Source organism: Ammospiza nelsoni, chromosome 6, assembly GCF_027579445.1.
Source record: "Ammospiza nelsoni isolate bAmmNel1 chromosome 6, bAmmNel1.pri, whole genome shotgun sequence".
NCBI classification, from domain to species: Eukaryota; Metazoa; Chordata; class Aves; order Passeriformes; family Passerellidae; genus Ammospiza; species Ammospiza nelsoni.
In genome coordinates, this window is record NC_080638.1 from 12,039,492 (window position 1) to 12,067,023 (window position 27,532).

At 42.2% G+C, this 27,532-nt stretch overlaps 1 protein-coding gene across 2 annotated transcripts; it reads left to right on the forward strand.

The window, feature by feature from the left end:
* Positions 1–1,884: 1,884 nt before the first annotated feature.
* BUB1B (BUB1 mitotic checkpoint serine/threonine kinase B) lies at positions 1,885–27,140 on the forward strand. 2 transcript variants are annotated; one of them, XM_059475288.1, is made up of 23 exons: positions 1,885–1,918; positions 3,159–3,341; positions 3,685–3,744; positions 3,972–4,116; positions 5,477–5,673; positions 5,754–5,923; positions 6,038–6,231; positions 8,890–8,984; positions 10,792–11,018; positions 11,290–11,402; positions 11,953–12,050; positions 12,330–12,382; positions 13,193–13,277; positions 13,648–13,762; positions 14,257–14,543; positions 15,439–15,596; positions 17,587–17,733; positions 17,856–17,971; positions 18,246–18,407; positions 19,102–19,244; positions 22,331–22,502; positions 22,860–22,966; positions 26,583–27,140. In XM_059475288.1, the coding sequence occupies exons 2-23, from the start codon at positions 3,199–3,201 to the stop codon at positions 26,770–26,772; spliced, it is 3,177 nt and encodes a 1,058-aa protein (XP_059331271.1). In that variant the 5' UTR covers positions 1,885–1,918; positions 3,159–3,198; the 3' UTR covers positions 26,773–27,140. The 2 variants fall into 2 exon arrangements, with proteins under 2 accessions (XP_059331271.1, XP_059331270.1); XM_059475287.1 differs by having other exon boundaries at positions 1,911–1,918; positions 3,154–3,341.
* Positions 27,141–27,532: the final 392 nt, after the last annotated feature.

Below are 27,532 nucleotides of genomic sequence, written 5' to 3' on the forward strand. Positions count from 1 at the left end.
CTTCTTTATTCTGAAGAGCTGTAGTATACTACTGTTCTGTTTCTTACTTCTAGTTCTGTAGTAGAAATTGGTTGATTGGAATGATCAATAGACTTAAACTCTTGAGTGGAATTTGTTGGAGATGGGCAGCTGCTCTAATAAATGTGTAACAGTGTGTAACTTCCTCTTAGTTGTTCAGCAGACAGTGCCCATGAGAAAAGTGCCCGTCAGCCTCTCGCTGTTTGTGATCCTGTGGATTCTCTGAGTGCCAAGGAAAGCACGGCAGCAGCAGGAGCAGGAGCCTGTGTAAGGAAACACTTGGGGCCATGGCAGATTTCCTGCCCAGGAGACACCAAGGCAGCCTGTGCTGCTGTCAGGCTGGGTCAGCTTGGCTGGACTGGCATCACGTGTGAGCAGCAAGGATTCTAAACTGCTGCCTGGCATGGCAGTAATTGAAGGGGGTGATGGTGAGCTTGTACAGGAAATATCCTGTTGTGGCTGTGGCTGCCTTGTCCCAGGAAGGGTTCCAGGGCAGGTTGGATGGGGCTTGGAGCAGGCTGCACTTGTGGAAGGTGTTCCTTGCCATGGTGAGGGGTGGAAGTCGATGTTCTTTAAGGTCCCTTCTGAGCTGGGCCATTCTGGGATTCTGTGCTAAGTAGAATTCCTGAAGGCTGAAAGTCCTGTTCATGTTGGAAGGTGGTGGAGTGGAAGAAAGGGAAGAGCAATGTTCAGCTTTTAAATACAGAAAGATTTGTCATAAAATCTGGAGGCTTTCACTGTGTTTTCTGTTTTTTTCCAGGATGAGCTGAATGGAATTGAACGCTTGAGTGAGGATGCAATTGTGACGGGCTCCTACAAGAACAAGACCCTTTGTGCCAACCCAGAGGACACGTGTGACTTTAACAGGGCTGCCCACCTGGCCTCAACGCCCTTTCACGGGGTGGGAGCTCAGAGAGTCCCAGCTCCTGCTTTCTCTCAGGGTGAGCTGAAGGAAGATAGTCCAGAATCCAGGAGTGCAGCTCTGAATCAGGAGACACCGGTGGGTGAAGAGGCATTCACTGAAGTTCTCAGTGTAAAGAAACTGAGGTAAATAACTGTAAAGGACCTACAGCCCCTTCTCCTGCATGCCTTTCATATTGTGGTTTTAGTATTGCTGAGGAAGGAGTTTTTCTGAAAAGACCAGAATATCGTGGAGAGAGGCATTTCTTTAGCTCAGGGTCCACTTTGCCTTGAGCAGATTGAAGTGGAAATAGCAAGCCCACTTGGCTTTTTTCATTAGTGCTGTGGGACTTTAGTACAAAGTTTTTTAACCAAGTAACTTGCAGAGAATTTAATAAATGCTTTCTGTCCTCATTTTCAAATGTGAAAAGCAGAATCACTAGTTTCTTTTATACTTGTAGAGAGAAGGTGATTAATGGGACTAAACATCTTATTAACACAGTCTTACACTTCTGGGAGCCACTTTAGGGAGTGCCAAAGTATTTATTTTTCAGGGATACCCAAAAAGTGAGGTTTTCTGTGACACTAAAGTGGACCACATCTCCAGTTGCATGAGGTGAGCACATCAGAAAAAATAACAGGATGAATTTAAGACAGAGAAATAATGTGGAGAATCAGTGAGTGCCAGTGGTTACCAGAGGGAAAGGGCGGGAACATACGGGAGAAGGAACAGGAGTATGTCTTTCTACTCAGATTAACTGCGAGCGCAGTGTTTATAAAAAATTTTAGTATTTCCCGCAGGTGCCGCTGATGCGGCAGGAACTACATTTCCCGTGATGCCCCGGGGCGACGCAGAACGGCGCCAATCGGGTGGGGTGGGGCGCGGCCAATGGGGAAGTGGGAGAGGTTTGAATTCTGAGGCGGCGCTGCCGTTACGGGTTTAGCGCTGCTGGGGTCCTGTGTCGGTCCGGGCGGCCCGCGCCGCTGGGAGCTGTGTGCGGTACGTCCGGCCGGGAGGGCTTCGCGGGACTGGGCCGGCCTGCGGTGCTAGAGGCTGAGGCGGGCTGAGGTGCTGTGGGGTCCGTGAGGGGTGAGGCCGTGTGGGGTGAGACGCGCGCGGCGGTTGAGGGGTGTGGTGTCCCTGAGGAACCGAGGCGGCCTCAGGGGCTGGGAAGTGCGCGAGACTGAGAATTGTTTGGTTCGTGAGGGCCGCGCGCCTGCGGGGCTGGCGTCGGCTGAGGGCTTGTGGAGTCTGTGAGGGTCTGTGGGGCGTGACGGGCCCTCGAGGATCTGGGGGAGCTGTGGAGTCCGTGAGGAGCTGCAAGGTGCTCGGGGCTCATGGCTGTGGGGTCTGTAAGGAAATGAGGCGGTCTTCGGTGCTGTGAGGTGCGTGGAGCTGTGGCGTCCTTGAGAGGCGCTCGGCGATCCATGAGGGGCTGAGCGGCTGTGGGATCCCTGTGGGGTTGAGGAGCCGTGAGGTGTGAATAGAGTTTGAGGAGCTGTGGCATTCCTGTGGGGCTCAGGGGCTCTAAGTACTGAGGTGCGCGGCACTGACGGCTGCGGGTCGTGAGGGGCGCGGGGCTGAGGGGCACTGGGAGATCCGTGAGGAGCTGTGGTCTGTGAGGTGTGTGGGGCTGTGGGTGTCTCTGGGGGTCCGTGAGGGGCTTTAGGGTATGAGGTACATGGCGCTCGCGGCTGTGGCGCTCTGAGACGTATTTTCCTGCCCGGCCAGCGCGGGGTGCCCGGTCCCGGCGTGCGGCGATGCGTCCCGGGGCACCAACAGCCTCGGCTGCCAGCGGGGAGTCCCCGGCATGAGCCGAGGCTCGGCTGTGCCCCCGCCTGCTGCAGCCGCTCGTCGAACTGGTGAAGGACCAGGGGGTCCCGACTGAGCCTGGCTGAGGCTCCCCCTGGCCGGAGCGCAGCCGTGGGCAACCCCTGTGAGAAGGGTGGGGGGAGTCTCCGGGCATGGAAAAGAGCAATCACCGGGGAGGGAGATGGCCTAATCGTAGTGGCTTTTGCTGCTAATATTGCCTGCTTGCGGTTCTTCATTGTCAAGGTGTATTTCCAGTAGGGGGGAATTAAACCTCCAAGTCCCTCTAAAAGCCCCCTAAAAGTTGGGTATCTGAGTGGTGTGTTCTGGCTGCACAGAAATGTGGGGTGAATGGGCTTAGGAAAGCTGTCTCTGTCAGGTTTCAGGTCAGTACCCAGCTGTACAGGTGTCCATTTCTTTTTAAGTGCAGGATTAAAGGAGAAGCGTTCAGGGTTGGAGGAGAGGTGGTCATGTCCCAGGAGGACAGCCACGAGTGGGAGCTGAGCAAGGAGAATGTGCAGCCCCTCAGGCAGGGACGGGTGATGTCCAGCTTGCAAGAGGCACTGTCTCAGCAGGACTCTTCCAGCCACACTGCTCTGCAGCTTAAAAAACAGTAAGTGATGTTATAACAGCTCCTTTCCCCTTATATTCCTCCCTCCTCATTTTATGTATATCTTCTTTAACTGTACTGATCTCACAGGCATGAAAAAAGGCATAAAAGAAGTTTAGTAACTGATGTCTCTGCTACTAACTCGCTCTAGGATTTTAGAACTACTCAGTGCAGGTGTTGTGTAGTACAGACTTCAACTTTTTCATTTTGCAATGGAGCATTTAAACAGCAAACAGAGAGATTTGGCTGTGCTTTTTAATTAATAATTAACTCTTAATTTGTAATATACAAGATCGACTTACAGTGATACAAATGTATTTATTGGATGAATAATGTTCTGTTTTAGGGAGTTTGAAGCAGAAATACGATTTTACTCTGGAGATGATCCTCTGGATGTGTGGGAACGGTAAGTTTTTCTTTATTTCAGAAAAAAGAGTGAAATGGTCACATATCCTTGCAAAAGCAAGGAAAACACATTCTAATTTAATAAGAAACTAATTGAAAGCTAAGTTTTATGATTGTTTTTAATTATTATATTGTGTTTCAATGTTATGCCTATTTTTTTCTTAATCTCTTTATACTTTAGAGATGCTAATTAAGAACTGACTCGCTCTGAACACATTCTGTCTCTAGGTACATCAAGTGGATAGAGCAGGCCTTCCCTGGGGGTGGCAAGGATGGCAACCTGGCCGCACTTCTGGAAAGGGCAGTGCAAGCCCTCCACGGGCAGCAGCGATACTACAAAGATCCTCGCTATCTGAATCTCTGGCTCAAGTTTGTGAGTGCTTTGGGAACATCTCTCGTGTGCTGCTTTTCCTTGGGTCCTTTTCCTGTTGTCTGCACACAGCTAAATTAATTCTGGTGACAGGAGTCAAACAGTGTTGTACAATGTGAAAAACGCCAATCACTTGTTTTTAAAATTTTAAAAGTTTAATAGTAATAAAATGGTTATAAAAATAGTAACACAATTAGAATAATAACAATTTGGACAAATTTAATTAGGACAATATGAGACAATAAATACAAAGAGTTACGGACGTCCGGGTGCCTTTTTCTGGACATCACGAGCCTGAAAAAGGACACCCGTTAACAAAGGACTAACCCTTAAGAACAACAGCCTGTTGCATCTTCATACACTGCATACATGATGCATAAATTCCATTCAAATACAGGATTCTGTCTGGTCAGTGTCAGCTTCTTCCTTCTAATCCTAACAGCGCCTCTGAGGCGGGAAGAAGTTCGTTTCTTCTGATAAGAAGGCAATAAATTCCCTTTCTCTGAAAGGTTTAGGTGTCCTGTGGCTGCCATCTCGCTGCAAGCCCTTTCTGTTAAACAAAGCATCTTACATAGCATAGTTTCTATTTTTATAACATAAAACTATATTTAACACAGTACTTAAGAAAATTAATACAGCATTATTTTCTAACACAACACATATAATATTCATTTTAATATTTGCAAAAAGCCAATCATAAAATACATGCATATTTCACAACAATGAGTGCAATATTGGATGTATTTTTCTGCAAATGTTACTCTTGAATTCTGCTTCTCATTTCCAGACTTTTTTAGGGTTGTTCACTTTGGACAGCTACAAACTCTAGAAGTTTTTGTTTTGAGAAAGCTGCCTTGAATAGAGTTCAAATATTTATTTAAGGAGAGATAGAAGTGATTTAAAGATACAACATCTAAAATATATCTGTCCTACCAGATAGTTTAGCTTCTAGCTGTATTCTATCCCCATCTTTTTAAACTCCAAAGCATGCTAAGTGTTCTGGTCCTGTCCTGTCTCTCCAGTGCTGTAATTTTTGTTGTCCATTGCTTTTCAAAGCAGTTTTTCCCCATCTTTAGCTTGCTGAGGTAATCTACCAGTTCTAAAAGTGGCAAGGAATATGCTATACTTCATCTGAAGCTAAAATAGCTGTTCATTCTCAGCAATACTAATACGGTGCAATTCAATCATTGAATTACCTCACATTCAAATAAGAAATGATAAAATTCTGTGTATTGGCCTTGGAGCTGTTCCTGTCAGAGTTGTACTGAAATCATGGGGGTCTTGCTGGAGGCATTGAAATGCAGATTTTGCCTGTGAGCCCCCGCAGTGCCGTGTGATTACCGACATCCTTGGGTCATTGCAGGGCGATTGCTGCAAGGAGCCCTTGGATCTGTACAGTTACCTGTGGAGCCAGGAGATCGGCACCACGCTGGCCGCGCTCTACATCACCTGGGCAGAGGCACTCGAGGCCAGGGGCAGCTTCAGGAAAGCTGATCTGATATTCCAGCAAGGACTCCAGCGCAAGGCTGAGCCTTTGGACAAACTCCAGGCTCATCACAAGTAAGGGAAGAGCTTAGGTGCTCACCTGGGTTCCTGGGATAGGGAAGGCTATGCTGACTTCTCCAATGTTTTTTTTGTAGGCAGTTTCAGGCCCGTGTTTCTCGGCAGACATTACTGGCACTTGTGGATACTCCTGATGGAGACAATATGGGATTGCTGGAAGTTGCAGAGCCTCAGAGAATTTCTTTGGCAGAACTCAAATGCAGAGGGAAGAGAGCCCCCATCAATCGTGTAGGAGATGCAATTAAAGGTACATTAAAGAGCTCAAAAACCTGTTCTTGAAGGAGCTTAATCTCTTTATAGTGAGATTTGCAATTGAATGTGGCGGTTGAAGGTTAATTGACATAAATCTTCTTGTTTATAGTCATCAACCCAAACAGAAGCTCCCAGCCTCAGGGCTCTCGACAGCTTCCAAATGCTCGAAGTGTTGCTGTATTTGAGGACAATTCTGTGTCTGGACCTGAGATGCCCACACTTACAGCAGGGCCATGGCCAGCACCTACAGTTGGCAGGGGCAAGGAGAATGAACGCAGAGCAGGACCGTGGAACTCTGGCAGGGTAAGGAGGCTCAAAATGGACAGCGAAAAGAGAGGAAGGTGTGTGGAAGTTGATGACTTCTGATTGCTGAAACAGAGGTTGTCTCTTTCTCCCTTGCCTGTGGTTTGTATCTATTGTAAATACAGATTTAATAATAAAATTGTGAAATTGTTTGGATTAGTGGGAACCTTATAGATATCTGGTTTCACCTTGTACTAGCCCAGGTTGCTCCAAGCCCCCTGCAACCTGGCCTTGGGCATTCCCAAGGATGGATCAGCCACAGCTTCTGTGTGGCAACCTGTGCCAGGGCCTCAGCATCCTCCCATGGAAGAATTTCTTCCCAATATCTCACCCAAAGCCACCCTCCTTTGGCTTAAGGCCATTCCCCCTTGTCCTGTCACTGCATCCCTTGTGAATGGTTGCTCTCCTAAAGAGTCCCTGGCCATGTGTACTCTGTTCAAGTTTAGCAGGCTGATATTGCTTGAATAAGGTTGAAAAACTCTCTGTGGAGTTTTAAACTCAAGAAAAGGAAATTCTTGCTGAACAGAAGAATTGGCAGAGGTGGCCTGCTGAAATGTTTGGAGGGCAGAAAAGGAATGTAAGAGGCAAAACATGAGCCAGAGAAGGGGAGAGAAGGCAGGCATTAGTTAAATGTGTAAGAGAGAAATGTAAGAGTTGAATTATTTTGGCAACTAGAAGCTGAAGGAAGAACTTGTTGGCTGCCTTGTGCAAAGAAGGGCTGTGCAGCACCCTGCAAGTCTTGTTTTGAAGTGCTTGTGAGGAAAAGAGAAGAGCGCAGATCAAAAGAATTCAAGAGCAATATCAATGGAATATTTATCCTGGCAATAGGATGACAGAGAGGAGCTTCCAATGGCTTCAAGTAGACACCAAAAGGAACAGCTGTGCTACAGGTGTTCAGGCTGTTGTAGAGAAGTGATGGAAGAGCTTGTGTGAAGGGAATCAATCCTGTGAGATCAGCTTTGTTTCACAGGTGCTTGGATAAGCCCCAGTGTTGCCATGCTCTTTGTAGCTGAGAAGAATAGAAAGGCACGAGGCTGATGCCTGGATGCCCTAGGGTGACTTTATGATGCTTGTGTCCCCTGTGGTTTGTTCTGTTGGACATGTGCTGGAGCACAAACTTTTCCAGACCATGTTAGAATGATAATGTAAAAACAAAGCTTTCCTTGCAAACCTTCAGGTACACAGTATCGCAAAACCCAGCTCAGAATTCAGTCCTTACAGTTGATAGGATTGGGAAATTGGAATATCAGGCCAATGTTGTCCAATGAGAGAAGCAGCTGGTGAGGTAATCTCCTCCCTGGCTTCTGCCCTCCTCCCCTACTCTTATTATGCCATTGATTGCAAAATAAAATGTCCTTGGAGAAGTACCAGGCAAGAGATAACAAAGTTTTAGGAATGTGTCAATAAGGGCCTGTTCCCTGTGGGAATGAATGGTGGAAAAGTACTGGAAGTTACATTGCAACATTTAACAGTCTACAGAACTCCAAATGCATGAAGAATACATACAAGCTAACAACTTCAGGCATTGAGGTAATAAAAGTATTTTAATCTTTTCAATATGGACATTGTTATAAGTGGAGCTTGGTAAGAAAAACTCTAATGAGGGAGGGATGCAACCAGGCTAAAATTCTTGAAAACTCCAAGAACATTCTTTTCAGATAGAAAGCAGTTTGGTTACATGAATGGAAAAGTTAACTAAATCATAGATTTATTATAACTGAGAAGAGTGAGGAAGAATTATTAATATAAAATTTATTTTGCCAGTCTCTTTGTGCTGTTTAAAACATTCATTCTGGTCTCTGCTTCCATATTTCTTTTAGTGTCTGCCCTTAGAGTAGTCTTTGCTCCCCTCTTAATGAAATTCCTTAGATTTAATTAAATAAAATATCCTGATTCTGGCAGAAGAGGCAAGGATGTTTAATTCCACTCCATTGAAGGGCAGTGCAAGAATAACCTTTGGTGAATGCTCTGACATACAAAAACCTGCACAGGGAAGAAAGGATTTCTCTTACTGCTGGTTTCAAGATGCCTCAGGAAGCAGTTTGGGAAATGATGGAAAAGAGGACTGAGTTTGTGAAGTATTCCCACCATGTAAATTTTCTTGGTCTGATGAAATAGGCAGATGAGAGTAGTGTGTTGCCAGACTAAATTCCACCTCTTCTCTTTACTAATGGACCTCAGAAACTGTTCAGGGATTTTTGTGGTGCTGCAATGGCCTCTGATGGGAAAACTGAGAAAAAACCAAACTCCAAGTCTGGAGGTTGTTGGTGGACAGGGAGTGAATATTATCATAGAATTGCGACAATCTTGGCTGTAAAATGACAACTGTGGCATCTGTGGAAAATAAAGAATACCCAGCCTGACCAGGATAATGTGTGTATATATATCCCTCAATATGTATAAACATTCCCTCAGAATAAGAGGAGCTGTGGCTGGTGAGGACGTGCAGGAGGAGCCTTTGAGGTGCCAGTGTTCAGCTGGTGGGCTGTGACTGTGTCAGAAGGGAATTAATTTGGAAAAGTCTCCACCAAGCTTAATTTTCAATGTAAGAAAATGCCCAGATGAGCAGTAGATGAGGGAAAGGGAGATGCAGAATGCAGAGGGATGTGGAGACTGAAATGAATCCCTGTGTTGTTGATGTTGCCTTTCCTTCCACAGCGTCCTGGCAGGACTGGGAGCTCTGGCTTGGAAGTGCCCCCGCCAGTGCCCAGTTTCACCCCCTATGTGGACGAGTCAGCTGAGCCACAAATGATGTGAGTTTGAGTTTGGGATGGGGGATTGCATCTGAGATTCTCAAAGCTGCTTCCTGAAAGTGGGACTTGTTTTGTGAGTACTTAAGCCTCTCTTGCAGCTGGAAGAATTTAAAAATCTGTTGGGCTGGAAGCAATTAGTGCTGCAGCTTGAAGACAGAGGCTTCAGCAGAGGTTGCATAAGGACATGGGGAGTGTTCAGTGCTGCTCATGATGTGGGGGCCTGTATCATATTCATATATGCTAATGAGCTTAATGGCTTAGCTCAGTGTGTTTACACAGAAGCACAAGCTCTGTGTCTTAGGGTGCTGTTTGCTGTGAAAGAGCCCCAAATGGAGGCAGATTTGTGGCTGTTTTTTTTCTGTCTTGGGAACTCTGTGCTCAGCATATCTGGAGTTTTATTCTGCAATAAGCCGTCAGAGTTGCCATGCCAACAGTGTTACTTAGGTCGTGGAGGAGTGAGTGTGGTGCTTGTACAGTGCTCCCTGAAATGCTGATAAATCCCAGGAGACGGGGTGGTTTAGTTAGAGCAGAGGGAAACACATTGTTTTGCAAGGTTGCTCTACCTTTCTGTGGCTAATGATGGCCAGGGAACAGACAGGCTCCTTCTGAGGGAGGAGTGGCAAAGACTGTTTGGTATTACAGACAGTTCCCAGGGGTTGGAATTGCATGGAACCAAGGAATGCTGAGGAGTGGTGAGCAGCAGGGATTGCCTGTGGACTGCAGAGTGGCTCTGCCCGTGGCTGTGCCAGGGTTTAGCTGACAAATGTGTAAAATCTGCATTCCTGTTAAACTGTAAGACTATTTCTTTCTCCTGGAAGTCAGTGATGGCACATCAAGGGTAAATCTCTTGGCATGCCCATTTCTCTGGGATGGAGATATGTTACTTACCAAGGCAGCGGCTTTTCATAGCAGGGAGAGGGACAGAGTGGGTAGAACTGAGCACCAGGCTAGGTTATCTCTAAGGGCCTTAGGCAGAGACTTGGCATGTAGGTTTAAATTATGTAGTTGAAATCTTAAAATTAGATTTTGGGTTTTTTTTTCTGTCTTTGAATCCACTTCCTTATGATACTATTATTACCTTCAAATGTGGAAGTGTTATGCTGTAGCTGTTTAAATGTGATGCAAATCTTGCCATCAACTGTCATCTAGGGTTCTTGGCAGAAGGACCCTGTTGGGATCTTTGTATTGATCCCCACACTCCTCCATAAAGCTTTATAACCCCAAATATTTGGAGCACCTGTTTGCCGTATGATCGCTCCCAGATTTGAATTTATCCAGCTGAAGTCAGCTGGATTGCTGATGTTTGTAAAGCTGTACCAGCATTGCTTCTTCTCTCCTGGAATTAGCATGTTGGTTTCATCTGCCCCAGGAATGTCCATTTTTAAGTCCCTTTTCTCCTGTGTCCCTTTTCTCCCAGATAATCATGCTACAAACCAGAGTTTAGGAACTGTCGTGCCTGTGGTCGTCACACAGCTGAATGGAACTAAATTGGCCAGGTCCTGCTGCAGGATGCTGGGCAGTTCAGACATCATAAGAATTTTATTTGTTTTTGACTGTACCTTATAGACGCTTTAGGTTGGATTTGTCTTGTTTTGTTTGTTGTTGTTTGTTTGTTTTAGTTACCACACAATTCTGAGTAGTTTGGTGTTACTCATTCCAGTTTTCTCATGTATATTTTCTAAGCATGGAACAGAATGTCTTTACTCCAAAACTAGATTCTGAAACTAGTCCTGTTGTCTCCCATGCCTGCTTTTCTGTGCTACAGTGAAGTTCACAGAACCTAAGTAATAAATTGCTGCTTTTTCAGGACTCCCTGTAAAATTGAGCCCAGCATAAACTCTGTGTTAAGTACTCGCAAACCTGAGGAGCGGGAGGACCCCCTGCAGCGAGTGCAGCATCAGCAGCAGGATGCTCAGGCCAAGAAGGAGATGGTGATGTACTGCAAAGAGAAAGTTTATGCTGGAGTGGATGAATTCTCTTTTGAAGAGATCCGAGCTGAAATCTACAGGAAGAAAGCGAGAAAGAAAGATGAGGGTATGTTCCAAAGTGGGCTGGAGCAAGTAAGGCATTCCAGATGGAATCATAAAATTGTATTTGCTTCTGTTCCTGCAGCTGCTTCTCTATTTCTACAGGATAGTTGTTTAACTGCTGTGAGGTGCAGATACAGTAACACATTCAACAGCTTTATGTGGGAGCTGTGGGACAGGGAAAGACCACCAGAAGTTTCGGCCCCTTGACAATTTAGGCTGCAGCCACCAATTGTATGTGAAATAGGCATTGGGTCTTAGAGGTGTTTTTTTCTTAGATGAAATACAAGCCATAGAACGGAAGAAGGAAGAAATACAAAGGAAAATTGAGGAGCTGGAAAAGAAATTAAAGAAGAAAGAAGATGACAAGCAGCAACAGCCACATGAACAGGTATTGTCCTCATTTAACTGCAAATAGCTGCAATTTTAAATAAAAGTACCCAAGAAAGCCAAAAGGAAGAATTTCTGATATTATTCTAACACATTTTAAACTTCTTTTGAAAGGATTCTTCACTAGTACATTATATTCTCTATCTCTTCCTTCTCTGTTTCCAAAACAATGCCTTCACAGTAAGTACTTTAAATAATGAAACAGAGCTGTGACTTTGTAAGCTGCTGAACTGCTTACATATGTCCTTAATAGTTGCAGGGTAACTAAAATCTCCTATGAAAGTATAAATATGGTTGTAAAGAATAAATGATGCCTTTTAACTTCACTATGCAATAAAAGTGGACTTTACTTCATGCAGGTAAGCGAAGTACAAATAAAAGTGGCCAAAGGCAACCATTTTCTATCAGGGTTTTAATGGCTACATGGAAATATCTTCATGTTTTTGAACCTTTTTGCCTGGCTTGCAATTCTGTAGAATTTGCAACCACTTGCAAGCATTTCTGTAGGCTTGCAACCACTGTAGAACTGAAATGTGGCTTTGTTTCCACAGGCAGCAGAGGTAATGGCAGCTTCCACACCTTTGGGAATGCAAGGATTTTCTTTTCCCAGTGCAAAAGAATATGGGGAGAAACAGCCTCAGTCACAAAGGTAATAGAGAGGTTTGGTGACAGCAGGGAGAGCACTTGTGAGGCTGTGTAGGTACAATTAGTAACATGGATCACTAGCAGCCTGTTTTCTCAGCTAGAATGGAATATAGCCTTGGCATGTAACCAATATCTGTGCTCTTCCTGCATCTGTTTGGTTATTTGTCTTAGGGATCTTAACTTCTTGCAAGAAGCATTTGTCATCTTGGCTTGCCTTTTTCACAGAGTTTATTTAGGTTTTCTGAAGGTCTGTAGAATACAAACTCGTTTATTTTTTTCACAGTGAATTCCAGGTCTATGAAGATATTCAGCTACATAAACCATCTTGTTCTGAGGGTAAGTAGTCAAGTTTTTACCATTAACAAGAAGGTCTGGTTAAAGGGAAGTGTTCCATGAATACCAAGAAGGCAGGAAAGTAAAACCCAAAGCTTAGGTGGGTTAGAAGAATGACAGTGTGTGTGCTAGTAGTGCCTTTTACCTTATTGACCAAATCATGGAGCATCTGAGATCTGAGAACTGTCACTATTTGAAAGGACTTTCAAGAAGAAGAAGAAGAGCATTTTTCTTTCAGTAGTTGCAAAGTTTTCTTCCATCTTTTATATTTGCAGTCTCAGTAACATTTCAGAAGAGTTTAAATCTATCATGAAATTGATAACTACCTTAAGTCCTTTTTCCTCAGAGGTATGGCTAGTGGAATACATCCCAAAATTGTATGTTGTTGATTTTGATAAGTTTTGTTGGGAAGGTCAAATCCTGAAGAACTTTACTTCTGATCAGAGGTGACTTTTGTTGTTGTTGACAGTGGTTATCCAGACTCCTGATGAATCCCCAGACAGCCACAGTGGAAATACATTTTCAAACTCTAAGGAGAAACAAAGGAATAAGACAGTCTTGCAGGAAAATGTACAAATTCTGAAGAATAGTTTAAACACAGCAAGTTAGCTCACATAATATGGTGGTAAAGGGGTGGTTCATTAACGTGGCAAAACCAAACCTTTTAAAATGGGTTTCTTTATATGCCAGCTCTGTAGCTTCATGTTAGGAGCAGTACTTTTAGAACTGCATATTAACTATTTTAAGTAGAGTTGGATATGCTATTTTGGAAGAACTGTGCATATGATAGAGCCTCTTGGTTTTTCTTTACAGGTGTAGATCTGCTTCCCCCACCCGCTGCTGTTCCATTTTTCTCTATATTTGATGAATCCTCTACTTTGACAAATCAGAATACAAGGTAGAATTATTAAGAAATGGATTTCAGAGGGAAGGCAAACGGAAGCATCAAACCCTTGCTGTAGCAGCTAAAATAACTGCTTCTTGTAGGGGTGTGTGTGTTTTGTTTTGTTTATCTTGGTATTTTTTATTTGATTAGTCAGAGTCCCTGATGAGGAAATAGTCTACTGTTCTTCGTCTTCAACTTAGAACTATTTAAGCTGCTCTATGAACTTGTTTCATTCTGGAGAGAAGTAACTATTGCTTACTGGTAGTTCTGTAGTAGAAATTGGTTGATTGGAATGATCAATAGACTTACACTCTCGAGTGGAATTTGTTGGAGATGGGCAGCTGCTCTAATAAATGTGTAACTGAGTGTAACTTCCTCTTAGTTGTTCAGCAGACGGTGCCCATGAGAAAAGTGCCCGTCAGCCTCTCGCTGTTTGTGATCCTGTGGATTCTCTGAGTGCCAAGGAAAGCACGGCAGCAGCAGGAGCAGGAGCCTGTGTAAGGAAACACTTGGGGCCATGGCAGATTTCCTGCCCAGGAGACACCAAGGCAGCCTGTGCTGCTGTCAGGCTGGGTCAGCTTGGCTGGACTGGCATCACGTGTGAGCAGCAAGGATTCTAAACTGCTGCCTGGCATGGCAGTAATTGAAGGGGGTGATGGTGAGCTTGTACAGGAAATATCCTGTTGTGGCTGTGGCTGCCTTGTCCCAGGAAGGGTTCCAGGGCAGGTTGGATGGGGCTTGGAGCAGGCTGCACTTGTGGAAGGTGTTCCTTGCCATGGTGAGGGGTGGAAGTCGATGTTCTTTAAGGTCCCTTCTGAGCTGGGCCATTCTGGGATTCTGTGCTAAGTAGAATTCCTGAAGGCTGAAAGTCCTGTTCATGTTGGAAGGTGGTGGAGTAGAAGAAAGGGAAGAGCAATGTTCAGCTTTTACATAAAAGAAAGATTTGTCATAAAATCTGGAGGCTTTCACTGTGTTTTCTGTTTTTTTCCAGGATGAGCTGAATGGAATTGAACGCTTGAGTGAGGATGCAATTGTGACGGGCTCCTACAAGAACAAGACCCTTTGTGCCAACCCAGAGGACACGTGTGACTTTAACAGGGCTGCCCACCTGGCCTCAACGCCCTTTCACGGGGTGGGAGCTCAGAGAGTCCCAGCTCCTGCTTTCTCTCAGGGTGAGCTGAAGGAAGATAGTCCAGAATCCAGGAGTGCAGCTCTGAATCAGGAGACACCGGTGGGTGAAGAGGCATTCACTGAAGTTCTCAGTGTAAAGAAACTGAGGTAAATAACTGTAAAGGACCTACAGCCCCTTCTCCTGCATGCCTTTCATATTGTGGTTTTAGTGTTGCTGTGGAAGGAGTTTTTCTGAAAAGACCAGAATATTGTGGAGAGAGGCATTTCTTTAGCTCAGGGTCCACTTTGCCTTGAGCAGATTGAAGTGGAAATAGCAAGCCCACTTGGCTTTTTTCATTAGTGCTGTGGGACTTTAGTACAAGGTTTTTTAACCAAATAACTTGCAGAGAATTTAATAAATGCTTTCTATCTTCATTATCAAACATGAAGAGCAGAATCATCAGTTCCTTTTATACTGTTGGCTCCTGTACTTATTTTGACTATATAAAATGATTATAGTGTTTGTACTTTAGTTCTTCTACAGAGTAAAAATGCTGGAGAGAAGAGAAACCTTTGTATCATTGTGAAGAAGTCATCTGGTACATGGGAGTTTCTTAATCTAGAGCTGAGTTGATTTGCTGGCTCTTAGGATGTAAACATGTATACCATGCTGAATGTGTTTTTTACTCAGGAGGTTCCTTGAAAACCTTGCTGATTATAATTAGGAAGAAATATTTCCCACCCAACCCTTCACTGCTTTGAAAGCACTGAAGTTGTGTAGCAAAGGTAGTGATAAATATTCAGGATGTCTTCTTTTGTAGCAGTTAAATTTGGTGGAAAAGAAGATTAATGAAATCTCTAGACTTAGATTCTGAGTATAATCAATCATCAAAACTGAAATGAAGCTCTGACATGACTTCTGGCTTTCTGCTAGGGATGGGAAAGAATTTCTTCATGTTAATTAAATCTGGGCGTGCACAGTGTCCTCTCCTAGTCCCCGGGGTGATGTTATCTACAACTTCTATCTTTGCTTAGTCTGAGTACTTGATGGCTTTATTTACAGCCCCATCATGGAAGCAAGCCTGGAAGATACTCACTCATCAGGTGCTTCAGTCTCAGGAGGTTCTCTGTCCTCTGTTACACAAACATCTGCTATTAAATACCTGCAGATCAGTGAGAAACTGGAGCTGGCTCAGAGCTTGCCTGCTGAAGGGGTTACTGGTTAGTACTAAACTGAATTTCATTCACAACAAATAACTTGCACCTGTCACTAAATGTGGGGATTTTTCTGTCCTTTCTGCTCTGCTTTGTGTGTTTCCCATTACTGTGACTGAGCTTGTCTCCCTTGTCTGAAGCAGCAGTGAGGTGCAGTACAGGATTCTTCTTGGCAGCATCCCAAGCATGTCAGTATTAAGGTGACAGAAGTTACTTAGGGTAGTAAAGCATACAGTCTGTGGGAGTAATGAGGTCAAATTCCAAAATTATTTGGACTGGATGTCAGTAATAATTGCTAAGGTAGCTTTGTTTTGGTCTGTCTTTCTTTTTTCTCTGTCATCATATTGTGTGTCTCCTGATCTGCTGATGAGCTACTACTTTGAAAAGAATGAATAGGAATTTGGAGTCTAGTGCAAGTTGCATAATTTTGGTTTAAATCTGCATTTTAACTATGCTGTAAACTGCTGTGCTACTTCACAGTATCCTTCTTACTCCTATTGATGGAAAGCAGTACTGATACTTAAAATTGTCAGTTTCTTTGCTTATTTTTCTTCCAGTTAAAGACATTTGTTTCTTTCTGTTCTAAATATTTAGATTACAGTTAGAACAGAAATGGTCACAGAAAGCCTTCAAAATCTGGCCTGGGGAATTAGATGTGTGTTGGATGATGGTGTTCAAGGTGTTTAACTTTCTTTGACTCCTTTGGTTTTGGCTTATGATGCTTTATTAGAATTGTGTATTTGAAATTTCAGTATATCTGCTCTGGAGAGTTATGTTCTTATGTGCTTACACACTATTTTATGATGAAGCATGCTTAGGACTTGGAAGGAAAATACAATTAGAAATCATGTCACTTAAATAGCTGGGATATTTTGGATGGATCTTTGTCTTGTTTTATCATATGTACTAAACTTTAGAACAAGATGATAAATCTCTTCAGAAAAAAGGAAAACACTTGTTCAGATGTTTTAATGGTCTTTTCTTAAACTTTGGATCCTTACAGTTCCTTTGTTTCTTGATTTCTTCACATCTCCCTTGAACTGCAGCTCTCACCCTGGATATAGTAATTCTTAATACCGTGTAAAAAATAGAAGTTACTTCAGATGTCTGTTAGTTTATTCCCACAAAATATGCCAGTAAATTTCCTAGGTTTGTGATGGCAAAAGCTTGGAACACATTGTAGCCTCCAGCCTACACTATTTCCTGGCTCTTTCACAGAATTGCTTCCTGAGCAGTACTTACTGCAATGCTCTTCAAATAAGTGTGGGCATAACAGTAGAGTCTGGTTCTTACATGTGTACTGTGAAAGTTTAAAATCTTCTCCCTCATTTCAGCCATGGCATTTGGGAGAAGGCAGTAGAGGTATCTAGTTCTTGTGTTTTATCTCAAATGATCAAGCAGAGTAAACACTGGGGCTATCTTGGTTTTTACAGATCAGCTCATCTATTGAATGACCTTATGTTCTATTAAGAAGGAAAATAAGTCCAGTCCTACAGGTGTCTTCCAGGACATAAAAGCCAATAAATTCTTAGCATTGCCAAGAACAACAGAGTTGGAGTCCAACTTTGTTTTCCTTTTCTTACATCAAACCTCTGCTATAATCAAAGGACTAAATTTCCCTAAACCCCAAACTAATCACTTGCTATGGGCATAGATTTAAAAAAGGAGTGTTGATTTGCAGAATGAGTTTGAATTCTACTGTGGCTGAAATAATTCAGAGCTTTGTCTCTTGTGAAAGATACATTTTGCATGATGCTACAGTAGAATCCTTGAGACCTCATGATAGAAGTCTCTAAGGCAGTTTTGAAGACAAGGGTCACATTGACTTCCCAGAACTATTGGAGAGAGATGAGTTGACTTGCTAAGAGATGAATAGTAAATCAGAATGTGCATCAAAAGTTTCCAGTATCCAGCTTACTTTTACTGACAGATACAACCAAATTGCAGAGAGAGAACACAATTTCAGCTCATCTCTACATGTTGTTTGTTTTCTTAGATGATGATGTGGCTCAGTTCCCGTGGAGCCCTGAACAGCGTAAAAAGTTTTTAGATTCTGTGCTGTCATCACTGGCTGCTTCTCCAGATTTTCACTTGGAGGCTGGAGCTCTGCCTCACATGGAGCCTGAGAAAGATGTTGAGCTGGGTAGGTATGCCAGACCCTCTGCAGTGCAGTTTGTGCCCTCTTAGTTTTATGTGCCACAGGTGGGGAATGACTTGGGAAGAGTATTTACTGTGACAGTTTATGAATGTAAACTTTCCACACAGGAAATGAGACTTACTGCATCAAAATGAAATATTGGAACGATGAAGAATACAAGATGCTTTTTGCCATTCCAACTGGATGCATTTTCCAGTTGGATGCAAAGGGATTTGCAATAAAGGTAACACACATGATGGTTATTGTACAAGAAGTGTGAACTGGTAAAATCTCATCTATTAATATAAACTCTTAATTTCTGGATTCCATGCAAGAAGTTTGCTACTTTGAGTCCTCTTCCTAGTTGAGGATATAGTTTAAAAGTTTCTGACTGTGAAAAATGTCTTCCTTGATCAAGTGGGAAGGGGAAAAAAAAGAGGATGAGAAGAATATGAAAATGATGAGCAATTTTCACTTTATTCCAAAAATAAATGTTCTTCTTATGTACCTTCTTGTAGGTGTATTCTCAGCCTGTGCCTTGGGATTTTTATATCACCCTTGAGTTACAGAAGCGTTTGAATTCTGACTTTGACCAGAGCTTCAGTGAGAATTGCAGCTGTTACCTGTACCAGGATGGCTGTGCCATTGTGCACAAGGATACAAATTGCTTCACACTGAGGGTCAGTACAGACAAACCAGGGACAGTTGGAAGGTCCAAACTCCTGCTTGGGTGCCAGTAGTGAGTTTGGAGTGGTGTTATGCTGCTTGCTGAATAGCTTCTCCTGTCTAATCTGCAATACAGATGCTCTGGGCTTTATCTGTATACAAATCAGGGCTGCCTGTTAATGCCTCAGATGGGTCTGGTTTCTCATTCATAGATCATGTGCTTCTCCGAGACAATCTTGAACCAATTTTTCACATTTTCTGTCTTTGTGAGTCATAAAGGACTGGAGCCAAAAACCACATGTTATTCCACAGTGAGATTTGCATCTAAAGCTGTTGTTTAATTTGACCTCTTTCAATACATTCCAGTCAGCTACAGCAAGGTCATAGCAATAATGTCTTGCTGAATGATTCGCACTTTAAGTCTTGTAAGTGCATTTTGAATTGTTGCATATAAATAGGACTGAAATTCAGTAGTGATTTCAGTCTTCAGTTCAATTTCCTCCTCCTGGTCTTTTGTCCAGTTTTGAATAATAATGTTTCCTAGCTTACAGTTCTTGTAATTCTGTCTGGGCAAAATCTGATTATAGTGGATTTATGGTGGGACTGTTACCTCTGTACAAATGAATAATGAAACAAAAAGTGAGCTGTAAATATTTCACCTAATGGAAGGTAGAAGGGTACAGAGAAAGATGTTTATTCTCTTTTCAGGATATTCTCTGTGACCGTAAGTTCATCACAAAAGAAATCATCTTCGTGGTTGTTCATGATCTTCTGCATGTGGTAGAGAAGCTGCACAAAGCTGAGATTGTCCATGGAGATCTGAGGCCAGAGGTGTTCTTCCTGGGAGACAGGTTTGTCTCTGCCTGTCAGTGTGGGAGGGTACAGAACAGTCATTTCAGCTACAGCTCCCGTGCTGCTGTAACTTGTACCCTTGAGCTGAAGCACTGAGGCCTGAACAGCAGGCCCTGAGCCAAAGCTGATCTCTAGATGATCTTCCAACCAAATGTTATATTTGTTGGAAATATACATTAACAAAGACTCGTTAGCACTATCATCTATGTATCCACTCATTGTCAAAACATGTATTCACTTGTATTTAGAAACCAGATAAGGCCACACCTGGGGTTTGGGGATATAGGAGAAAAGGCAACTCTGAGGGTTGCTCCTTGAGCCCTAGCCAGGCTTTGGGAGGAGCCCAGGAGGAGGCTGACCCCAGATGTTCCTGCACTGGAAGAGGTGTGAGTTTGTTTATTGCCCCCTGGTCAAGCTGGGTCCTGTCCCAGCACAGTTGGAAGCCTCTTTGCCTGTGGATGGACACACCCGTAGGAATTCCCAGTTCTGGGAGGGGATCTCCAGTGCTGGGCTGTGACAGGGTCCCCCAGCTGCTGTGTGGCTCTGGGGGATGGTGAAGTCTTAGGGTGTAACTGGTGCTGTATCTTCATTGCTGTAGGCAATCCTTGGCAGCAATGATGAGGTGCATTGCTGAACTTCTCCTCGTGTAATTCTTTAAGGTCTTGCATTATAGAAAATTACACTATTCCTTAAGCTGGTTTCTGTGCCTCTTGTGCTGAACCTGCCCACTGGCAAAACAAGCCTAATTCTGCAGTCCAGGTTTTTTAGGCTCCAGTGTATTCTGATAAGACTGAACACACTTAATTTAGGAATAAGCCTTCCTGTAGAAATAGTATAATTGACTTTGTAAAACTCATGTTCAACAAAATGGTTTTGCTATTATGGTTTGCTGTATTTTTAAGTTTCTGCTTTACCAAGGTTTTGGACCAGTAATGCAAGTCACAATATAGTTTGTAACTTGTCTTTGCATACTTGAAACCCAGGAGATCAGAAGACAGAAGACAGGTGGGACTGGAATATCCAGATACTCTAAACAAAGTGTTCAGCTTCCTCTGCAGTCCAGCTTGTACCTTAATGCACCCACCTATTTTTCTTCTTTAAGCTCTTTCCCATGTTATGTTAACAAAGTCACGTATCCCTTGGAATGTGATCTGTGAACTAAGTGTGGTGATGTCTGGAAATAAAGCAGAAACTTTTCCAGACCATGTTAGAATGCTAATATAAAAGCAAACATTTATATGAAGGTTGAGTGCCTTCAGGTACTTAATATGGCAAAAACCAGTGTCCCATATTAGATCCTTGCAATTGATAAGATAAGGCAATTAGAATATCTGGTCAATATTGTCCAGTTAGAGGAGCAGTTGGTTTGTCATCTCCTTGGGTTCTGCCCTCCTCTCCTACCTTTATTATGCCAGTGATTACATGGTACAAAATAAAGTGTCCTTGGGAACTTACAAGCAAGACAGCAAAATTCTAGGAATGTGTTAATAAGTGCCTGCTCATTGTGGAAAGGAAAACTGGAAAAGTACTGGAAGTTACACTGAGTCATTTAACAGTCTACAGAACTACAAATACATGAAAAATACATAAAAGCTAAAAACTTCAGGCATCAGTGGGAAGCCAGTAACCAGAATGTCTAATGAATCAGATATAATTCCATTACATAAATTCACTGGGGCTGTTCTTAGTTATCATTGATATGTTAAAAATAGCTATTAAATTTAAATTTACTTGGAGCTTACAGTCATCTAACATACATGCTCCCAACATAGTTTACTTTTCATTTCTTTGTGATTATTTTATTAATAACTTATTTACATAATTATTTATAAAGTACATACATGTACTGTGCAAGTTCTAATATTTTCTTCACATCCTGCAATGGGTTGTCTTAGGCATCCCTTAGGGTGCTGTGTCCTGTTTTGGAAGTCACCGATCTAAGAGTGGTTTGATGGACTTGGATACCTCCTGCTGTATTTCTGTGTGTCAAATACAAAACAAACAACTGCCAAAAACTTAGGGTAATGGTTTGGGAGTTTTTCAGATAGCAAAAGGACAAGTGCATAGTACAACTTACAAAATAAGCTCAGAGCATACAAGTATGTAAGAAAAGTACTCATGAGAGCTGTGATATGTAGATGTTGTTGGCTTGGCAGTTGTCAATAGAGAGACTCCTCCCTGCCCTTCTAGTTTGTCCTTCCTCACCTGTAGACTAGGAGAAATTTGTAGAAGTATTATCAAGCCTAATTATTTTTTTGTATCAAGTATTTTGAGATTTGGAGAAGTGTAAAACATTACACTGATTCCAAATTGATTCTTGCCTTTTTGCTTTTATCTATTCTCTATATTATTTACATATGTATATTTATAGCTCTGTAGCCTATTATTGCATTAATAGCTAGCATTTAACCTACTCTATTAGACAGAAAGACAAAATAAATTCCCCAGTGGCTCCAAGCCCCAGGGTCCAAGGTTAGGCTTATTGAGAGCCAGGGTTGAAAACCAGCTCTTCAAGACACATATTCATCAACAAATCTTAGTTCCCATCTGAGGGGGGTTGTTCAGAAATGGGTGGAACCAGGGAGAATTACCTGTCTCTAATTAAAGATTTTTGTCAGTTATGCTAATTTGCTAAACATATAAAAATTGTATCTGCTTTGTTATGTGTGCATCTTCAGCTCTTTTCATCTGGCGTGTTGTGCACCATAAGGATCCTTCCAAAGATAACCCCTTTTTATCACTTGTGTCTGGCTCATCATTTCAGGACCAGTGAAAAGGCATCATACTACTCCCACAGTCCATAGACTTTGTTTCTGATAACTGTGACAAATACAAAAATAGCATCATCCTCAACTCTTTATTGTTTCCCATTGCTTACTGTGGAGACAGCGCTATCATCCCCAAGCTCCCTGCTGTGAGCTCTTGCCATCCAGGGCAGCCCTAGCAGCAGTAGTTCTGACAGCAGCCATCAGAGGGGAGTATTGACATGGCTAAGACTCACCTTCATTATGCTGTTCAATTTAATTCTGAAAAAAAGGAAAAGTTTGTTGGATTGTCTTCTGCCTAATGTGCTTCTTCTGCTCAGGATCTGCGATGCCTTTTCTAATGAGGAGGTGCCAAATGCTCTGAAGGTGGTGGATTTCTCTCACAGCCTGGATTTGAGGGTACTGCCTCGAGTCAGCTTGCCCTATAACTTTCCCACAGCTCAGACCCCTCATGGGCAGCAGCTTCTGGCAGAAAGTTCTCTTCCTTATCAGGTGAGTCTGTATTTAGTAGGACATCTTAATTTCTGTGTTTCCTTTACAAAACCTATTAAGTTAAAATTTATAAGTGCTGTGGAAAGCTCTGATCAATAAATACTGAATAAAGAGAATTTTGCATCTGATGGACTCTTTGGCATTAAGTGAAAGGATTAGCAGTGCTGTTCAGTGATTGTAGCTACTGTATTTATTTAGAAACCTATAATGAAAACAGAATTTTACCTTTTGAAGTTTTCTTGCTTAACAGGTCTCTGGAAGATTCTGGTGTAAAGATGCTTCCAACTTAAATGTGTGAAAGCAGTAAGAGCAGGAAGTGATAGACATTGAATTTTGTGGTGTTTGTTGTGATTACAGGTAGACTTGGTTGGCATTGCAGATATAGTCCATTTGCTGTTGTTTGGGGACCATATCCAGGTCTATCAGGAGAATTCCATCTGGAAAATCAGCCAAGACTTATCCAAGTAAGTCCTTTTGCAGAAGGGGCTGCTGGGAAAGAAGAGACCTCTAACTTCATTTTCTTTATAGTGATACTATCTTCAGAGCTTAGACTGTGCTATCTTCAGAGCTTGGAATGTACAGCAACTTGGGGCTGGTTTTGCCAGAAAGTGTTAGTTTTGTGGGGCCTGAAATTCTGAAGTTGTTGGACTTGTTCACTGGTAGCTTCAGTGCTGTGTAGGAGACAATTTTAAGTTGAATATGAATAATCTGGTTGAGATGATTTTGCTTTTTCCATCCTTTCAGATGAGACTGACTTAGTCAGCACCTTACAGATCAAGCTTGGAGAAGTTTGTAAGTGGGTGGGTGGTGAGGGGAGCAGAGATCACATGAGCATGTTGCCTCAGAAATTGATTCATTTGGCTTTCTGCTTTTTTCTTTCATTCTACTAAGACACTGATGGCAGGGTGTAACAGCTGTAGAAACAGTACACTTGTGCAGCGAAGAAAATAATTTAAAACTGTCATCTAAGATGCAAGTGTGCAAACAGCTGCTTTTTGGAAGCTGCTGTTTGTCTCAGGTATTAAATTCTACTGCTCACTTTTAGCTGCATGTTTTGACTATCAGTCTGCTCTGCCTTCCTGTGCCCTTTGTTTGTTCTTAGACTGATCAGTTGTTTATTTTGTTAGGCACATACTGCAGCTTTTCTTGCCTTGACATTTCATAAGGATTTTCCAGAACTGTGCACTCATGACAGCAGTTGCTGGACAGGTATCTGATTCAGGATCATGGATCACTCCTAGGACCATTGCTTTAAGAAAACCCACTACAGCGTGGGAGTTGTCCAGTTCCCTAGCAACCTGCACTGCTTACATCTCCCAGTTTGCTGTATTCAGCCTTTGGAAAAAATCCAATCTTCTTAAGCTGTGTACAGAGGAAAAAATGTCTTTTTTTTTTTTTTTTATGGGTATATGTCTGGTTTCTTACTATGATATCCTTTGTTTAATTCTGCAGGAGATTAAATTGAGCTACTGCAGATGAAGCCACATAAAGCCTGAGATGAGAAGGCTGGGACATGGTGTCAGGGACATGATCAGGTTGTGGGTATGAGAAAAAGGGCAGTAACTTCTGGATAACTGGAGCAAGAGGAATAGTAAGTCTGAGTTGGGAAGGATAGGGCTGTCTGTCCCTCAGTGGAGTTTGAAGGGGAGGAGTGTATTGGAAAGGAATTGTAGTCAAAGCTGGGGATGCTGGATTGAAAAAATTAGGATTTTTGGCTGAGGTAGGAATTGGAGGGAGTCTTGAGGAATGAGACCTGTGAAGGGCTACAGGAGACACAGCAGGAAGAAGATAAAGCCTGGGCACAAATTCTGTGGAGCTGGAACCAGGCTGTAATGGCTTCTCGCTCCCCTGCATGCAACACTTCATAATTTGGGAGTTCAGAGTACAAATAAGGAATTCATTTTCCACCCTCTCTTCTGCTTTGCTTCTGAAGTGTTATAGACTTATCATTTATTATCTATACTTACTTTTTAATATCAGTTATTCCAATAAATGTCTGCATAAGTGCTTTAGTTACACATTGTACTGAAGTCTTATATCAACAGTGTAAATGAGCTATTTCATTATGTGGGAATAAGGAATTTGCACTGAATCCATTTCCATTCACACATGGATCTTTTAGTCTGTCTAGTTCTTATTGATTGATGACATTTGCTCTAGTCAGTTTGAAGCTTTCAAGTAATCTGTGACAAGCAAATTCACTGCTGTAGGGAGCCTTCATCCACCAGAAGAGGCTCCACAGCTGAGTATTCCCTGGGAGAAGAGTCAGCTGATGGAGATCAGTTTTGCTCTTCATCCTGTGCAGACAGCCACACGTGCTGGTGACACTGTAACACCCCCCAAGACACAGGATTCTTCTTCCTGTTGCTTTTAGTAATTCTGCTTTTGTAAAGATGGCATTGCTTCTGTCCTTTGTGTTCAAAGTTCTCAAAGTGGTTTTTTTATTTCTTTGAGGTTCATTTGAATTTGTTTGGTGGTTTGTTTTGCGGTATTTTTTTTCAAGGATTTTATTGACAGAATAACGTTCTTCAAAAAATGTTCTGAGATTTCAGGTATTGACACCTAGAAATAAGGCTTCTTCCTAGAAGGCTGACTGAGGTTAAATACAACAACCATGATCCTCTTATCTTAAGAAAGCTTTTTAAACAGGATTTAATTATTTTTATTAAACAAATGTAGATATAGCAGAATGACTGCAAGAGCTACTGATTTTACTACCAGTTCAGCAAATTACCAAAACAATGGGGAATTGCTGAGTAGAACACAACATTTTTCTTCCAAGGTCAATGGCTTTCAATAAAAGAGAACCCACTTAAAAGGTGACAGAATGAATGGAAACCACTGAAACATTGTGGTAGAGATTTAGCAGAAGGTAGAATGTAAATTGTGATCAAGTTGTTTTTTTAATCTTCAAGTATAATACTGACAGCCTGTTTATCAGGGGAGGATTTTTACCTGAAAAAATCCATTATTAAGGAATGGATATGGTGATTTTTTTTCTTTTTTCACTACTATTTTAGGAAATGTCATCTGTGCAGGTTTATGTGAGGAGGATATAGAAGCTGCATTTGAATTTTTAGGACTATTTTTGTCACTTGGAACTCTTGACACCTCCTTAGCAACACTTCATCTCCTGTGCCACACCTCTTGCTCATCTAATCCCACAAAGAAAATGGACTCAAGTCTTGTATATTGTTTTCTTGGTTAGGTTCTGCATTGATTATTTTAGCAAATATAAGAGTTACCAGTGAAATAGCACAAATAGTACAGCCTGGGTTCATTCTGAGACTGGCTGCTGCTGTTTTGTGAGTCACTTAGATAAAGCAGAGGCAGATAATTTGTTTCAAAGCCACTGTAACTCCTAGCTCGAGGGAGAAAAATGCTTCAGTAGTCAGTAGCAGTGCAAGACTGAAGAACAAAGGGTTTGCTCTTAATATCAGTTTTCTGAAACTTAAATGAGTCACTTAACCTTTTTATTCGTGTTGTGTGGGTACATCTGGGAGAGAGGGGATTTATTACTATTAATTGTCTCCAAAATATTATCTGTACAGAACTCTTGCAGATGGAGGCGGGGTAAAAAGGAAGCAAAACTGGCTCTAAACCACCTTTTTCTTTTTTTTTTTTTCCTTGCAGCTTTCCTTTAATATTGCCCTGTTAACTTAGCTTGCAAGTGGGTAAATAAGATTTACCTCTGCCCTTTATTCATGAAAGGAGTTTCCCAAGTTGTTTGGTTCAAAAATGTTCTTGATAATTCCTGTAAACTAAAACTGCTGTGGCTTAGTGTGAATGATGGTAGTGGTCAGGTATGCTAGTAGAGGTAACTGTATAAACATTTGGTTTAGACCTGTGTAGTTACTATCTAGAAACCTATTGGAGAAAGAGAATGGGGTCCATACATATAAAATGAGCAACACAGTCCTAGTTTTCCTTTAAATTTACTCAGGTGAGTGAAATTATTATTTCAGGCATGGTTCTCCCAGGATGTTTGGTGCTGAATATAAATGGAGACCTTGATAGACACACTGTATATATATGTGTGTGTGTGTATTGTTCCACTGAATGCTGCTCTGTTTGTTTTAGGACTCCTGACAGTGATTTCTGGAGTAAACTTTTTGAGAGAATTCTGAATGCAGATGGTAAGTCCACAGTACCTCTGCTGAGGGAGTTAAGAGAAGAAATCAGTGAAATGTTTGACAGCTCTTTCAAAGAACGACTTTTGTTGACCTTAGCTGCTGTGGGAGAAACTTTCCTCCTGGTGAACTTCCAGTGACTTCATAGAAAACAAACACATTTTGTATTCTAGAGAAGAATTTGTTGTTGCTTTCTTATGTTTTCAAATGTAAACATGAGAGTGATTGGAGCCATTTCTGCAATACTTAACATGGGACTTGCTCAAGAATGTTTCTATTGCATGAGTGTATGGAAAACCTCCTGAGCCTCTACATGAACCTTTTTGTGTCGGAGCAGTTTGTGAGAGAAAATTGTTTGTCCTAACTGCCACCTCCCCTTCTTGTACAGCTCCTTAAAAATTTAACACCTAACTTGCACCACACTCTTTGAAATGTCTTTGTCCTGCATTCAGTTGGTCTTTTATTGGTGTTTAATCAATAAAGTTGTGTTTTGGTAGCGAGTATCATATTTAACATTGCTATCAAGTGGTTTCAAAAGACTTCATTTAGAATCCATGCAGGAGTGCTGCTGCCTGACTGGGAATATTTTGTGGCTGCTGGATGCAAAAGCCCCTCATTTGGTGGCAGCTTTCATAACTACGTGGGATTTCCTGGACACTTGAATACAGATTGAATGATTCTACTTGGAATGTGTTCTTGTAGAAAGTTGCCACAAGAAGAAGTAGATGAAGTCAGAAGTGGAAAAGCTGCACACATAAACAATTTTTCTTCTTAAGGCAAGAGTTTTGTTTACTTTTGCAAGGGCTAGAGTTCCTGACTGGATTTGAGCATCCCTGAAATCTCAATTTGCCCTAAGTGATGTGTTGGCAGGCTTTTGTGGGAGGTTTTGGGGATAGTTAT